The 15205-nt window shown below is 50.0% G+C and overlaps 2 protein-coding genes across 5 annotated transcripts in view; one reads left to right on the top strand and one right to left on the bottom strand.

Annotated features, from left to right (window-relative positions):
* LOC116407773 overlaps nucleotides 1–15205 on the top strand; it is an 880143-nt gene that overhangs the window by 568945 nt on the left and 295993 nt on the right. The gene's annotated exons all lie outside the window — the stretch shown is intronic.
* obsl1 (obscurin like cytoskeletal adaptor 1) overlaps nucleotides 1–15205 on the bottom strand; it is a 42437-nt gene that overhangs the window by 26316 nt on the left and 916 nt on the right. For 3 of the 4 annotated variants that reach the window (XM_031893764.1, XM_031893765.1, XM_031893767.1), the window contains exons 2-8: nucleotides 12742–13904; nucleotides 11089–11355; nucleotides 10728–10988; nucleotides 4696–4971; nucleotides 4333–4605; nucleotides 1500–1772; nucleotides 249–521 (exon numbers count right to left, since the gene is read on the bottom strand). In XM_031893764.1, the coding sequence (XP_031749624.1) occupies nucleotides 249–521; nucleotides 1500–1772; nucleotides 4333–4605; nucleotides 4696–4971; nucleotides 10728–10988; nucleotides 11089–11355; nucleotides 12742–13900 (2782 nt within the window). In that variant the 5' untranslated portion in view covers nucleotides 13901–13904. The remainder of the gene's footprint in view (nucleotides 1–248; nucleotides 522–1499; nucleotides 1773–4332; nucleotides 4606–4695; nucleotides 4972–10727; nucleotides 10989–11088; nucleotides 11356–12741; nucleotides 13905–15205) is intronic. The other variant, XM_031893766.1, reaches the window with a different exon arrangement.

Here is a 15205-nt window from a genome sequence, read left to right as displayed (position 1 = left end):
GTCAGGGCCCCCCATTTGTGAGCTGGAAAGCGTCAGGAAAAGAAGGCAAATCGTTCAGAAACTATAAAAAATGAAGACCAATTGAAAAGCTGTTTAGAATTGTCTATTCTATAACATACTAACAGTTGAATTTCCTCTTTAAGAATGGAAGCTGCTGTGTGGCCAGCAGGGGGCGCTTCTGCTCTGTCTCATACACTGATCCAGTCTATGAAATGTGGAATGAATGACCCAGTAGAACCGGTACCGACCTCTCACTGTGACTGTATAGAAGATGGAGTCAGTGCCAGCATCACAGACAAACTCCCCGCAGTCCCGGGTGTGGGCATTGGATATCACCAGCCGGCGGTGCTTCCCATCCGACTCCAGCCTGACCCCCTCCGTCTCCTCCACCTCCGTGCCATCCTTGTACCAGCGCACCCTGGCGCTCTCCCGGGACACCTCGCAGCTCAGCTCCACTTGCCCCCCGCTCAGGCACGAGTGCTCCGTGTCGTCACTGGTGTTCACTATTGTCACCGGGGGCTCTAATGAAGAAAAGACCAAACATTAGCCATATTGGCTACTGAAGTTGCCCCTCTGCTTATAACTACTGAGACTGCTGGGGGGTAAAGGGGGCCCAGTGGGGCACTGACTGATAAGCAGTTTTATTATATCTTTTTGGACCAGGCAAGAGCTGGGGCAGATATGCTGTGCAGATACCCCCCCCCCCCCCCAGGTGAGAAGCACCCAAGGGAACCCACGCTTGGAGGGAACATCACTTTTTCTAGGGCATCTTCTGTGGAGAGTGGTAAAGGTATAGGACCCATTATCCAGAATGCTCAGGACCAAGGGTATTCCGGATAAGGGGTCTTTCTGTAATTTGGATCTCCATACCTTAAGTCTACTAAAAAATCAATAAAACATTAAATAAACCCAATAGGGCTGTTCTGCCCCAATAAGGGGTAATTATATCTTAGTTGGGATCAAGTACAGGTACTGTTTTATTATTACAGAGAAAAGGGAATCATTTAACCATGAAATAAACCCAATAGGGCTGTTCTGCCCCAATAAGGGGTAATTATATCTTAGTTGGGATCAAGTACAGGTACTGTTTTATTATTACAGAGAAAAGGGAATCATTTAACCATGAAATAAACCCAATAGGGCTGTTCTGCCCCCAATAAGGGGTAATTATATCTTAGTTGGGATCAAGTACAGGTACTGTTTTATTATTACAGAGAAAAGGGAATCATTTAACCATGAAATAAACCCAATAGGGCTGTTCTGCCCCCAATAAGGGGTAATTATATCTTAGTTGGGATCAAGTACAGGTACTGTTTTATTATTACAGAGAAAAGGGAAATCAGTTTTAAAATTCTGAATTATTTGATTAAAATGGAGTCTATGGGAGACGGACTTTCTGTAATTCGGATCGTTCTGAATAAGGGATCCCATACCTGTACAGGGTCCCTATCAGACAATTGGGCTCAGGGCTTTAGTCCCCCTTTAAACCTGCCGCTGACCTGTCACAGTCACATTGTAGAAAACAGAGTCATCGCCAGTGTCGCAGACAAACTCGCCGGAATCCTGCGTTCCCGCAGCGCAAATCACCAGCCTGCGATGTCTCCCATCCGACTCCAGCCTGATCCCCTCCGTCTCCTCCACCTCCACCCCATCCTTGTACCAGCGCACCCTGGCGCTCTCCCGGGACACCTCGCAGCTCAGCTCCACTTGCCCCCCGCTCAGGCACGAGTGCTCCGTGTCGTCACAAGTGTTCACTATTTTCACAGGGGGCTCTGGGGAAGGGAGGGTTAAAACATGCATTAAAAAATAAGCATTGTGTATCTGGCTGTTTATTGTCTTTGCACTGCTGGTTCTGACTCCTGATACAATGTAGCGGATAACCAGACCTGGAAGGGAACTGACATTTCTGTTGGCCCTGGATTTGTATTTCTAAATACTCCGCTATCGGGGAGGCAGTGACGGCAGCGACGTTACCTTAACCGAGTAATAAATAACCCCGGGGTATTTATAAATATGACTCCTGGTGTATTTATAAGTGATATTTCATTTTAACTTATGAATTTAAAGGGTAAGTCTTCCTGGACAAACTGGCGCCCTTTGGCATTAGCTCTGCCAGAGATCCCAGAGAGCTCTCCCACGGTCTGACAGGAGCAGGGATTGGGCAGAGATTGGGCAGGGATTGGTTCCGGAAATAGTCTGCAGAGGCATCAACCTCCCGGGTACAAAATAGGGGTAATTTTGGTCGTGCCCCATTCCGCCTCTCTGTGCCTAGTTACACCTTGTTATGGGCTAAGGGGGCCCAGCCTGAAGGCCAGTTAGGGGGGGGATTTGGGGTGAGTGCTTATTTGTGCCCTGGGTACCCCTGGAACTATAGCGGGGTGACTGTTACCCCAATGTTTCTATATATCTGTAACCTTGTTATGGGCTAAGGGGGCCCAGCCTGAAGGCCAGTTAGGGGGGGATTTGGGGTGAGTGCTTATTTGTGCCCTGGGTACCCCTGGAACTATAGCAGGGTGACTGTTACCCCAATGTTTCTATATATCTGTAACCTTGTTATGGGCTAAGGGGGCCCAGCCTGAAGGCCAGTTAGGGGGGGATTTGGGGTGAGTGCTTATTTGTGCCCTGGGTACCCCTGGAACTATAGCAGGGTGACTGTTACCCCAATGTTTCTATATATCTGTAACCTTGTTATGGGCTAAGGGGCCCAGCCTGAAGGCCAGTTAGGGGGGATTTGGGGTGAGTGCTTATTTGTGCCCTGGGTACCCCTGGAACTATAGCAGGGTGACTGTTACCCCAATGTTTCTATATATCTGTAACCTTGTTATGGGCTAAGGGGGCCCAGCCTGAAGGCCAGTTAGGGGGGGATTTGGGGTGAGTGCTTATTTGTGCCCTGGGTACCCCTGGAACTATAGCGGGGTGACTGTTACCCCAATGTTTCTATATATCTGTAACCTTGTTATGGGCTAAGGGGGCCCAGCCTGAAGGCCAGTTAGGGGGGATTTGGGGTGAGTGCTTATTTGTGCCCTGGGTACCCCTGGAACTATAGTGGGGTGACTGTTACCCCAATGTTTCTATATATCTGTAACCTTGTTATGGGCTAAGGGGGCCCAGCCTGAAGGCCAGTTAGGGGGGGATTTGGGGTGAGTGCTTATTTGTGCCCTGGGTACCCCTGGAACTATAGCGGGGTGACTGTTACCCCAATGTTTCTATATATCTGTAACGTTGTTATGGGCTAAGAGCCAAGAAGCGATGGGGATCAGCTTGGCCCCCCCAATCTGTGTTGCCGATATTCCGAGCGGTATTTACGCCGTTTCTTGGCGTTTGACCAGTTTCCGGGGGCGGCTCGTTAGCATTTCAGGGATGTTTTTGCCACAGAAACTATTTTTATCGGGGTGCTTAGAGGGCAGATTAGGAGCCATCTGGAGATAATTGAGCTAAGTGTCGGGCAGGAAGGGGCAGGCGTGAAGGTTCTGAGACTTGTCACTGACCTGTCACTTTCACATTGGGCCGCGCTCAGGAATGCGCCGTATCACAGACTCATTTCCCAGAGTTCCATGCTCCCACAGGAGGGATAAGGAGTCTGTGTTCCCCCCCACAAACACTGCGGTACCACCACACCCCGGCGCCCCCAGGGAACCCTGCCATATTGCGCTGGATAAGGAAGCCGCCATATTGCGCTGGATAAGGAAGCCGCCATGTTGCGCTGGATAAGGAAGCCGCCATATTGCGCTGGATAAGGAAGCCGCCATATTGCGCAGGATAAGGAAGCCGCCATATTGCGCTGGATAAGGAAGCCGCCATATTGCGCTGGATAAGGAAGCCGCCATGTTGCGCTGGATAAGGAAGCCGCCATGTTGCGCTGGATAAGGAAACCGCCATATTGCGCTGGATAAGGAAGCCGCCATGTTGCGCTGGATAAGGAAGCCGCCATGTTGCGCTGGATAAGGAAGCCGCCATATTGCGCTGGATAAGGAAGCCGCCATATTGCGCTGGATAAGGAAGCCGCCATATTGCGCTGGATAAGGAAGCCGCCATATTGCGCTGGATAAGGAAGCTGCCATATTGCGCTGGATAAGGAAGCAGCCATATTGCGCTGGATAAGGAAGCCGCCATATTGCGCTGGATAAGGAAGCCGCCATATTGCGCTGGATAAGGAAGCCGCCATATTGCGCTGGATAAGGAAGCCGCCATATTGCGCTGGATAAGGAAGCCGCCATATTGCGCTGGATAAGGAAGCCGCCATATTGCGCTGGATAAGGAAGCCGCCATATTGCGCTGGATAAGGAAGCCGCCATATTGCGCTGGATATGGAAGCTGCCATATTGCACTGACCTTTCACAGTCACATGGTAGAAAACAGAGTCATTGCCGGCATCACATACAAACTCCCCGGAATCCTGCGGTTTTGCCGAGGGGATCACCAGCCTGCGGTGTCTCCCATCCGCCTCCAGCCTGAGGCCCTCATGTTCCCCCAGTTCCGCGCCGTCCCGGTACCAGCGCACGTGGGCACTCTCTCGGGACACCTCGCAGCTCAGCACCACCTGCTCCCCGGCCAGGCACTTGTGCTGAGTGTTATCACTCGTGTTAATGATTTTCACTGGGGGCTCTGAGAACAGTGAGAGAAAAACAAATGTTGGGTAAGGCTAGCCCCGCCCATACAGGGGGTGCTGGGAGTTGTAGTTAAACAATATCTTACCATTCACACTGACGGTGAAACTGACACTCCCATCGGCTGTGTGACACGTGTAGGTGCCACTGTCACTTGGGTGGGAGGATGAGATTAGGAGACGCCGCACTCTGCCCTCTGATTGGATGGTGAAATGACCACCTGACTCCAACTCTTGGCCGTCCTTCATCCAGCGCACTCTCACGGCTGAGCCGGGAACATGGCAGCTGAGGCAAAGGGGCTGCCCCGCTCCCAGAGTCCTATTGGCTGCTTCCCCGGTGGCGGGCTTTATGCTGACACCACGTGCTGTAAGAAGGGAGAAACTGATTACATTACATTAACATTTATTTATAAAGCGCCAACATATCCCGCAGCGCTGTACAATGAGTGGGTTACATACATTGGGCATACAGAGTAACATATAAAGCAATCAGTAACCGATACAGGAGGTGAAGAGAGCCCTGCCCAAAAGAGCTTACACTCTACAAGGAGTAACATATAAAGCAATCAGTAACCGATACAAGAGGGGAAGAGAGCCCTGCCCAAAAGAGCTTACACTCTACAAGGAGTAACATATAAAGCAATCAGTAACCGATACAGGAGGGGAAGAGAGCCCTGCCCAAAAGAGCTTACACTCTACAAGGAGTAACATATAAAGCAATCAATAACTGATACAAGAGGGGAAGAGAGCCCTGCCCAAAAGAGCTTACACTCTACAAGGAGTAACATATAAAGCAATCAGTAACCGATACAGGAGGGGAAGAGAGCCCTGCCCAAAAGAGCTTACACTCTACAAGGAGTAACATATAAAGCAATCAATAACTGATACAAGAGGGGAAGAGAGCCCTGCCCAAAAGAGCTTACACTCTACAAGGAGTAACATATAAAGCAATCAGTAACCGATACAGGAGGGGAAGAGAGCCCTGCCCAAAAGAGCTTACACTCTACAGGGAAATACTGCATTTCATACATTGGGCATACAGAGTAACATATAAAGCAATCAGTAACCGATACAAGAGGGGAAGGGAGCCCTGCCCAAAAGAGCTTACACTCTACAAGGAGTAACATATAAAGCAACCAGTAACCGATACAAGAGGGGAAGAGAGCCCTGCCCAAAAGAGCTTACACTCTACAAGGAGTAACATATAAAGCAATCAGTAACCGATACAGGAGGGGAAGAGAGCCCTGCCCAAAAGAGCTTACACTCTACAAGGAGTAACATATACAGCAATCAGTAACCGATACAGGAGGGGAAGAGAGCCCTGCCCAAAAGAGCTTACACTCTACAAGGAGTAACATATAAAGCAATCAGTAACCGATACAGGAGGGGAAGGGAGCCCTGCCCAAAAGAGCTTACACTCTACAAGGAGTAACATATAAAGCAATCAGTAACCGATACAGGAGGGGAAGAGAGCCCTGCCCAAAAGAGCTTACACTCTACAAGGAGTAACATATAAAGCAATCAGTAACCGATACAGGAGGGGAAGGGAGCCCTGCCCAAAAGAGCTTACACTCTACAAGGAGTAACATATAAAGCAACCAGTAACCGATACAAGAGGGGAAGAGAGCCCTGCCCAAAAGAGCTTACACTCTACAAGGAGAAAGGGTTGAGACACAAGGTGTGGGAATGGGCAGAGTTGGGAGAGGGGGGGCGCAGGGTGTTGCTAAACTAGATTAGGGTAAGCCTCTCTGAATAAATGTGTTTTTAGAGATCTCTTGAAGGCAGAGAGATTGGGAGAAAGTCTGACAGTTTGTGGGAGCGAATTCCAGAGAAGGGGGGCAGCCCTTGCAAAGTCTTGAATGCGAGCGTGTGAGGAGGGAATGAGAGAGGAGTTGGGGAGCAGGTCAGTAGGGGGCGTAACAAGCGGGTTGGATGGTACCTAGAGATGAGTTCAGAGATGTAGGGTGGGGCAGAGTTATGGGCTGCTTTATATGTGAGGGTCATTAGTTTGAATTTTATCCTGGATGGTAGGGGAAGCCAGTGCAGGGATTGGCAGAGTGGCATGGCAGGGGGACTGGCAGAGGGACTGGCAGAGTGGCACGGCAGAGGGATTGGCAGAGTGGCACGGCAGGGGGACTGGCAGAGTGGCACGGCAGAGGGACTGGCAGAGTGGCACGGCAGAGGGATTGGCAGAGTGGCACGGCAGGGGGATTGGCAGAGTGGCACGGCAGAGGGATTGGCAGAGTGGCACGGCAGGGGGATTGGCAGAGCGGCACGGCAGAGGGACTGGCAGAGTGGGATGGCAGAGGGACTGGCAGAGGGACTGGCAGAGTGGGATGGCAGAGGGACTGGCAGTGGGATTGGCAGAGTGGCACGGCAGAGGGATTGGCAGAGTGGCATGGCAGAGGAGGAGTGGTTGGAGAGGTGTATGAGCCTGGCAGCAGTATTCATTATGGACTGGAGAGGGGACAGTCTTTGGAGGGGAAGGCCAATTAATAGGGAGTTACAGTAGTCCAGGCGAGATATTATAAGAGAGTGAATAAGAATTTTGGCAGCATCTTGGGTGATAAATGATCGGATTTTGGAAATATTTCTTGAAAGTCATTTCTTGGTGAAAGTGACATGATTTGATAAGTGATTGGATATGAGGGGTGAAGGACAGGGCAGAATCAAGGATAACCCCAAGGCACCGGGCCTGGGAAGATGGGGTGATGGTAGAATTGTTACCCTTTATAGATACCTCGGGAACAATGTGGGCGATGGATGGGGGAAAGAGAACCAGTTCAGTCTTAGAGAGGGTTAATTTGAGGTAACGTTGGGACATCCAAGTGGAGATAGCGGACAGGCAGGGAGAGACGCCAGTTAGAAGCTCTGGGTTGAGATCAGGAGATTGGGTGAAACACACAGGAGACTGAACCCGCCCAAAAGGAGCCCAATTCAAGGAGGGACTTCGGATTGTAAACTCACTGGGGCAGGGACTGATGGGAATGGGATAGGGACCTTAGATTGTAAGCTCACTGGGGCAGGGACTGATGGGAATGGGATAGGGACCTTAGATTGTAAGCTCACTGGGGCAGGGACTGATGGGAATGGGATAGGGACCTTAGATTGTAAGCTCACTGGGGCAGGGACTGATGGGAATGGGATAGGGACCTTAGATTGTAAGCTCACTGGGGCAGGGGCTGATGGGAATGTGATAGGGACCTTAGATTGTAAGCTCACTGGGGCAGGGACTGATGGGAATGTGATAGGGGCCTTAGATTGTAAGCTCACTGGGGCAGGGACTGATGGGAATGGGATAGGGACCTTAGATTGTAAGCTCACTGGGGCAGGGACTGATGGGAATGGGATAGGGACCTTAGATTGTAAGCTCACTGGGGCAGGGACTGATGGGAATGGATAGGGACCTAGATTGTAAGCTCACTGGGCAGGGGACTGATGGGAATGGGATAGGGACCTTAGATTGTAAGCTCACTGGGGCAGGGACTGATGGGAATGTGATAGGGACCTTAGATTGTAAGCTCACTGGGGCAGAGACTGATGGGAATGAAATAGGGACCTTAGATTGTAAGCTCACTGGGGCAGGGACTGATGGAATGTGATAGGGATCTTAGATTGTAAGCTCACTGGGGCAGGGAACTGATGGGAATGGGATAGGGACCTTAGATTGTAAGCTCACTGGGGGCAGGGGCTGATGGGAATGGGATAGGGACCTAGATTGGTAAGCTCACTGGGGCAGGGACTGATGGGAATGTGATAGGGACCTTAAGATTGTAAGCTCACTGGGGCAGGGGCTGATGGGAATGGGATAGGGACCTTAGATTGTAAGCTCACTGGGGCAGGACTGATGGGAATGGGATAGGACCTTAGATTGTAAGCTCACTGGGGCAGGGGCTGATGGAATGGGATAGGGACCTTAGATTGTAAGCTCACTGGGGCAGGGACTGATGGGAATGGGATAGGGACCTTAGATTGTAAGCTCACTGGGGCAGGGACTGATGGAATGTGATAGGGACCTTAGATTGTAAGCTCACTGGGGCAGGGACTGATGGGAATGTGATAGGGACCTTAGATTGTAAGCTCACTGGGGCAGGGACTGATGGGAATGTGATAGGGACCTTAGATTGTAAGCTCACTGGGGCAGGGACTGATGGGAATGTGTATCACAGACAGAGGATTCCCCTAAACACAGCGGGGGGGGGGGGGGGGCGTAGCATTTGGCAAAGTCATTAGAGGCTCCGACTCAGTAATAAAATCTGGCCGCTCCTCCTGGGATTTATTTTTTGTTTATGCTGCAATATTACCAGGCGACTTGACCTAAAATTCACCCTCCGATAATCCCACCGGCGTCAGAACAACCTGCTCCCTTTAAATATGAAAATTTCAGTTATGGGTCCTACCCATCATGCCCTTCAAATGCAAGTAAATATACTGAGTAGGAATGCTCTGGGCACAGAGCTCTAAGCTGTACCCCCATACTGTACTGTCTAAGGGAAACACTATGGCACCCCCTACCCATATGTATAAATACAAATATACAGAGAAGGAATGTTCTGGGCACACAATAAGCTGTACCCCCATACTGTACTGTCTAAGGGAAACACTATGGCACCCCCTACCCATATGTATAAATACAAATATACAGAGAGGGAATGTTCTGGGCATACAATAAGCTGTACCCCCATACTGTACTGTCTAAGGGAAACACTATGGCACCTCCCTCCCATATGTATAAATACAAATATACAGAGAAGGAATGTACTGGGCACACAATAAGCTGTACCCCCATACTGTACTGTCTAAGGGAAACACTATGGCACCTCCTACCCATATGTATAAATACAAATATACAGAGAAGGAATGTTCTGGGCACACAATAAGCTGTACCCCCATACTGTACTGTCTAAGGGAAACACTATGGCACCCCCTACCCATATGTATAAATACAAATATACAGAGAAGGAATGTTCTGGGCACACAATAAGCTGTACCCCCATACTGTACTGTCTAAGGGAAACACTATGGCACCTCCTACCCATATGTATAAATACAAATATACAGAGAAGGAATGTTCTGGGCACAGAGCTCTAAGCTGTACCCCCATACTGTACTGTCTAAGGGAAACACTATGGCACCTCCCTCCCATATGTATAAATACAAATATACAGAGAAGGAATGTTCTGGGCACACAATAAGCTGTACCCCCATACTGTACTGTCTAAGGGAAACACTATGGCACCTCCTACCCATATGTATAAATACAAATATACAGAGAAGGAATGTTCTGGGCACACAATAAGCTGTACCCCCATACTGTACTGTCTAAGGGAAACACTATGGCACCCCCTACCCATATGTATAAATACAAATATACAGAGAAGGAATGTTCTGGGCACACAATAAGCTGTACCCCATACTGTACTGTCTAAGGGAAACACTATGGCACCTCCTACCCATATGTATAAATACAAATATACAGAGAAGGAATGTTCTGGGCACACAATAAGCTGTACCCCCATACTGTACTGTCTAAGGGAAACACTATGGCACCCCTACCCATATGTATAAATACAAATATACAGAGAAGGAATGTTCTGGGCACACAATAAGCTGTACCCCATACTGTACTGTCTAAGGGAAACACTATGGCACCCCCTACCCATATGTATAAATACAAATATACAGAGAAGGAATGTTCTGGGCACACAATAATCTGTACCCCCATACTGTACTGTCTAAGGGAAACACTATGGCACCCCCTACCCATATGTATAAATACAAATATACAGAGAAGGAATGTTCTGGGCACACAATAAGCTGTACCCTCATACTGTACTGTCTAAGGGAAACACTATGGCACCCCCTACCCATATGTATAAATACAAATATACAGAGAAGGAATGTTCTGGGCACACAATAAGCTGTACCCCCATACTGTACTGTCTAAGGGAAACACTATGGCACCCCCTACCCATATGTATAAATACAAATATACAGAGAAGGAATGTTCTGGGCACACAATAAGCTGTACCCCCATACTGTACCGTCTAAGGGAAACACTATGGCACCCCCTACCCATATGTATAAATACAAATATTCCCAATTGCTGCCCAGGCCGTACCCTTCACACGTAGTTGGCAGGAAGACTCCGAGAGCCCCGCATGGAACTGGACTATTCCCGCATCCTTCTGGGTCACTCCTACCAGCACCAAAACATGGGTCCTGCCGAAGCTCTGCACCACCATCCGTTGGGTCTCGGAGAGGATATGTCCATTCAGGGTCCAACCAATCTGCTCCATCTCGCTCTCCGTCTCGGCACAAAAGGCGGCGTTTCCACCTTCCGCCACCTCCAGGCGACGAGGCAGCTTCTTGGTAATTGGGCCTGGGGGAGAGATACACGGTATGAAACATGGCGGTGACTTGGGCAGGGGGTTGTTTATTACAAGCCAGTTATCCTACAAGTAAGTTTCAGGGGGTTTTACCTCTGACAGCGACTTCGGCGATGCTCTGTGACCCCTGCTGAGTCTGGCACATATACACTCCATCGTCATCTGTCCGGGCCCCTCGGATAATGAGCCGCCTGATGGGGCCCTGCTCCTCCATGTGGTGGCGCTTGTCTGGGTGGAGTCTCTGGTCCTCCAGGTACCACGATGTCCGGGAACCGTCTGGCACCGAGCACTCCAGCACCGCATCCTGGCCCTCCCTCACCGCAATGTCCTTAAGGGGGGCCGGGAACCGCTCCCCAATCTCTGCCCAACGGGAAGGAAATCATTGCAGAAATTGGTCATTTATTCAGTGAGAGCAGGGCAGGCAGTAACCCTTCCAACACTTTCCCCTGTCTCTGTCCCTATATATTAGGTACCTACCTAGTGCTACCAACCCCTATTTCTGTAGGGAATGAGAGCAGAGCAGGCAGTAACCCTTCCAACACTTTCCCCTGTCTCTGCCCCTATATATTAGGTACCTACCTAGTGCTACCAACCCCTATTTCTGTAGGGAAATGAGAGCAGGGCAGGCAGTAACCCTTCCAACACTTTCCCCTGTCTCTGTCCCTATATATTAGGTACCTACCTAGTGCTACCAACCCCTATTTCTGTAGGGAAATGAGAGCAGGGCAGGCAGTAACCCTTCCAACACTTTCCCCTGTCTCTGCCCCTATATATTAGGTACCTACCTAGTGCTACCAACCCCTATTTCTGTAGGGAAATGAGAGCAGGGCAGGCAGTAACCCTTCCAACACTTTCCCCTGTCTCTGCCCCTATATTCTAGGTACCTACCTAGTGCTACCAACCCCTATTTCTGTAGGGAAATGAGAGCAGGGCAGGCAGTAACCCTTCCAACACTTTCCCCTGTCTCTGTCCCTATATATTAGGTACCTACCTAGTGCTACCAACCCCTATTTCTGTAGGGAAATGAGAGCAGGGCAGGCAGTAACCCTTCCAACACTTTCCCCTGTCTCTGCCCCTATATTCTAGGTACCTACCTAGTGCTACCAACCCCTATTTCTGTAGGGAAATGAGAGCAGGGCAGGCAGTAACCCTTCCAACACTTTCCCCTGTCTCTGCCCCTATATTCTAGGTACCTACCTAGTGCTACCAACCCCTATTTCTGTAGGGAAATGAGAGCAGGGCAGGCAGTAACCCTTCCAACACTTTCCCCTGTCTCTGCCCCTATATATTAGGTACCTACCTAGTGCTACCAACCCCTATTTCTGTAGGGAAATGAGAGCAGGGCAGGCAGTAACCCTTCCAACACTTTCCCCTGTCTCTGCCCCTATATATTAGGTACCTACCTAGTGCTACCAACCCCTATTTCTGTAGGGAAATGAGAGCAGGGCAGGCAGTAACCCTTCCAACACTTTCCCCTGTCTCTGCCCCTATATATTAGGTACCTACCTAGTGCTACCAACCCCTATTTCTGTAGGGAAATGAGAACAAGGCCTTGTCCGTCTGGGCCCCTAAAGGACTGATGGTTGGGCACAACTAGGCTCTCAGGGGCCACAGGTGAGCAAAGTTGCAGCTGAACAATGATCTGTACTGAAACTATTACCATTTCCAGCCTACTTGGGGGCAAGGTTTTGGGGCCCCTCCCTGTCCCTCATTGCACACATATGTCCCATGTACAAGCCCACATACCTCTCACATGTAACATGACGGCACTTAGCGTGTTCCCAGCGGTGTTGGAGGCGCCACAAACATACAGACCTCGGTCCTGCTGCCGACAAAACAGAACCTTGAGTATAAAGTGGCCTTCACGGTCCTCATATATCAGGGTCCTGCGCCCGGGGCTAACAGCGCGACCATCTTTGCGCCAAATGATCTCTGGGCGCGGTTTGCCCGTCACCAGGCAGCGGAGCTTGGCATGTTTGCCCTCATTGACAGTGAACACTTTCACCTGGGCTGGAGGGTCCCCTGGGTAGGGTTCTTGGCCATGGCGTTGGGTTGGATCCACCAGGACTACAGCTGCAGCCAAACACTGCCCTGCTGTATTGGTAGCCCGGCACACATACACCCCGGCATCAGGTGGGTGAACCCGGGAAATGGAGAGTGTGTGGCCCCCAGGGGACAAGCAGTAATGAGATCCATCACAAAGTTCATCCAGGCTCCTCCCATCTTTCTCCCAGCGAATGGTGGGCTCTGGGACCCCAGAGACTTTACATGTAAGTTCCCCACTCTGACCCCTGCACAACCGCTGAGAGACCGGGGTGAGCAGAAAATGTGGGGGCAGTTCGGTGACTGGGGGCAATTCAGTCTGGGAAAGGTCCAAGATGTTGGCATTGAGATCGGCTTCCTGAGAGGTGGAGGTTTCTGAGATACGTTTGTGGGTGAGGGACTGAGCTTTAGTGCAGGAGTCAGAACTGACAGTTGGTAGAGAGGGGGTGTCATGGGATATCACAGGAAGGTGGGGCTGTAAGGGCAGATTAGCAGGAGGTTCAGCAATGGGGTTCAAGTTGGGGGTCACTGTTATTTTGGCGCCGGCGTAGCCTTCCCCTGACCAGTTGCTGGCTCTGCACATGTAATGGCCCGTGTCCTCCGGCCTCAGGTCGCTGATCACCAGCTGGTACCAGTCTCCATCATTTTGGACCGCACACCTGTCCCCTAGTTCCATTCGAATGTTGCCCGCCCTCTCCCACCGAACTTGGGGCGGGGGGTCCCCACTTATACGGCATCGTAGGACGGCTTGGGAGCCGCAGGGGGCTGTGATTGAGCGAGGAAAACACAAGAAACGTGGGGCTCCTCCTGGCATCTCCAGAGCCAGATGGGTATTGGGTGGGTGAAGGGATAGCGCTGCCATCTACCTGCAGAAGAACATGCCAGGGTTAGACATTCACTGTGTGGCACATACTGATTGGGCATGATGGCCAACCTTGCCCTGTGTGCCCATAGTGCTCATCCTCTGTGCCAGGGGCATATGTGTTAACTGCGCCCATTCAGCACAGGGCAGGGTGCCATTGGGCAAACAAACATGCCATACATATAATCATTATGAGTGACTTTATTACTAATTAATATAGAGAAATCACCTTAATTAACACTGACGTCGGCTCATGTGTCAGCGTAACTAATAGCAACGATTATTTGTTTGTAAACATAGGAGCTGCGGGTATGTTGGCACTAATAGACCAACCGCACTTCAGTAAATAGACAGCAGTTCAGTAATGGTCAGAGGTGACTGCCCAGGGTCCGGCATATGGTGGGGGGGGGGGGCTACAGCAGGGGCAAAACCAGGGGGCCTGGGGTATCTATGGGTCCTCAAAATGTTCCGCCCAGGTTCTGAGTGGGCATCTGGGAGGCCTAAGAAGTTATGGGTGGCAGCAAAATGGAATTGGCACTGTATTTATCCTGCTGTGGGTTCTGGGGTATTATACATGGAATTGGCACTGTATTTATCTGCTGTGGGTTCTGGGGTATTATACATGGAATTGGCACTGTATTTATCCTGCTGTGGGTTCTGGGGTATTATACATGGAATTGGCACTGTATTTATCCTGCTGTGGGTTCTGGGGTATTATACATGGAATTGGCACTGTATTTATCCTGCTGTGGGTTCTGGGGTATTATACATGGAATTGGCACTGTATTTATCTGCTGTGGGTTCTGGGGTATTATACATGGAATTGGCACTGTATTTATCCTGCTGTGGGTTCTGGGGTATTATACATGGAATTGGCGCTGTATTTATCCTGCTGTGGGTTCTGGGGTATTATACATGGAATTGGCACTGTATTTATCCTGCTGTGGGTTCTGGGGTATTATACATGGAATTGGCACTGTATTTATCCTGCTGTGGGTTCTGGGGTATTATACATGGAATTGGCACTGTATTTATCCTGCTGTGGGTTCTGGGGTATTATACATGGAATTGGCACTGTATTTATCCTGCTGTGGGTTCTGGGGTATTATACATGGAATTGGCACTGTATTTATCCTGCTGTGGGTTCTGGGGTATTATACATGGAATTGGCACTGTATTTATCCCGCTGTGGGTTCTGGGGTATTATACATGGAATTGGCACTGTATTTATCTGCTGTGGGTTCTGGGGTATTATACATGGAATTGGCACTGTATTTATCCTGCTGTGTGTTCTGGGGTATTATA

The sequence above is a fragment of the Xenopus tropicalis genome, chromosome 9 (assembly GCF_000004195.4).
Source record: "Xenopus tropicalis strain Nigerian chromosome 9, UCB_Xtro_10.0, whole genome shotgun sequence".
Classification (NCBI taxonomy): Eukaryota; Metazoa; Chordata; class Amphibia; order Anura; family Pipidae; genus Xenopus; species Xenopus tropicalis.
This window is presented reverse-complemented; position numbering and strand designations above follow the sequence as displayed.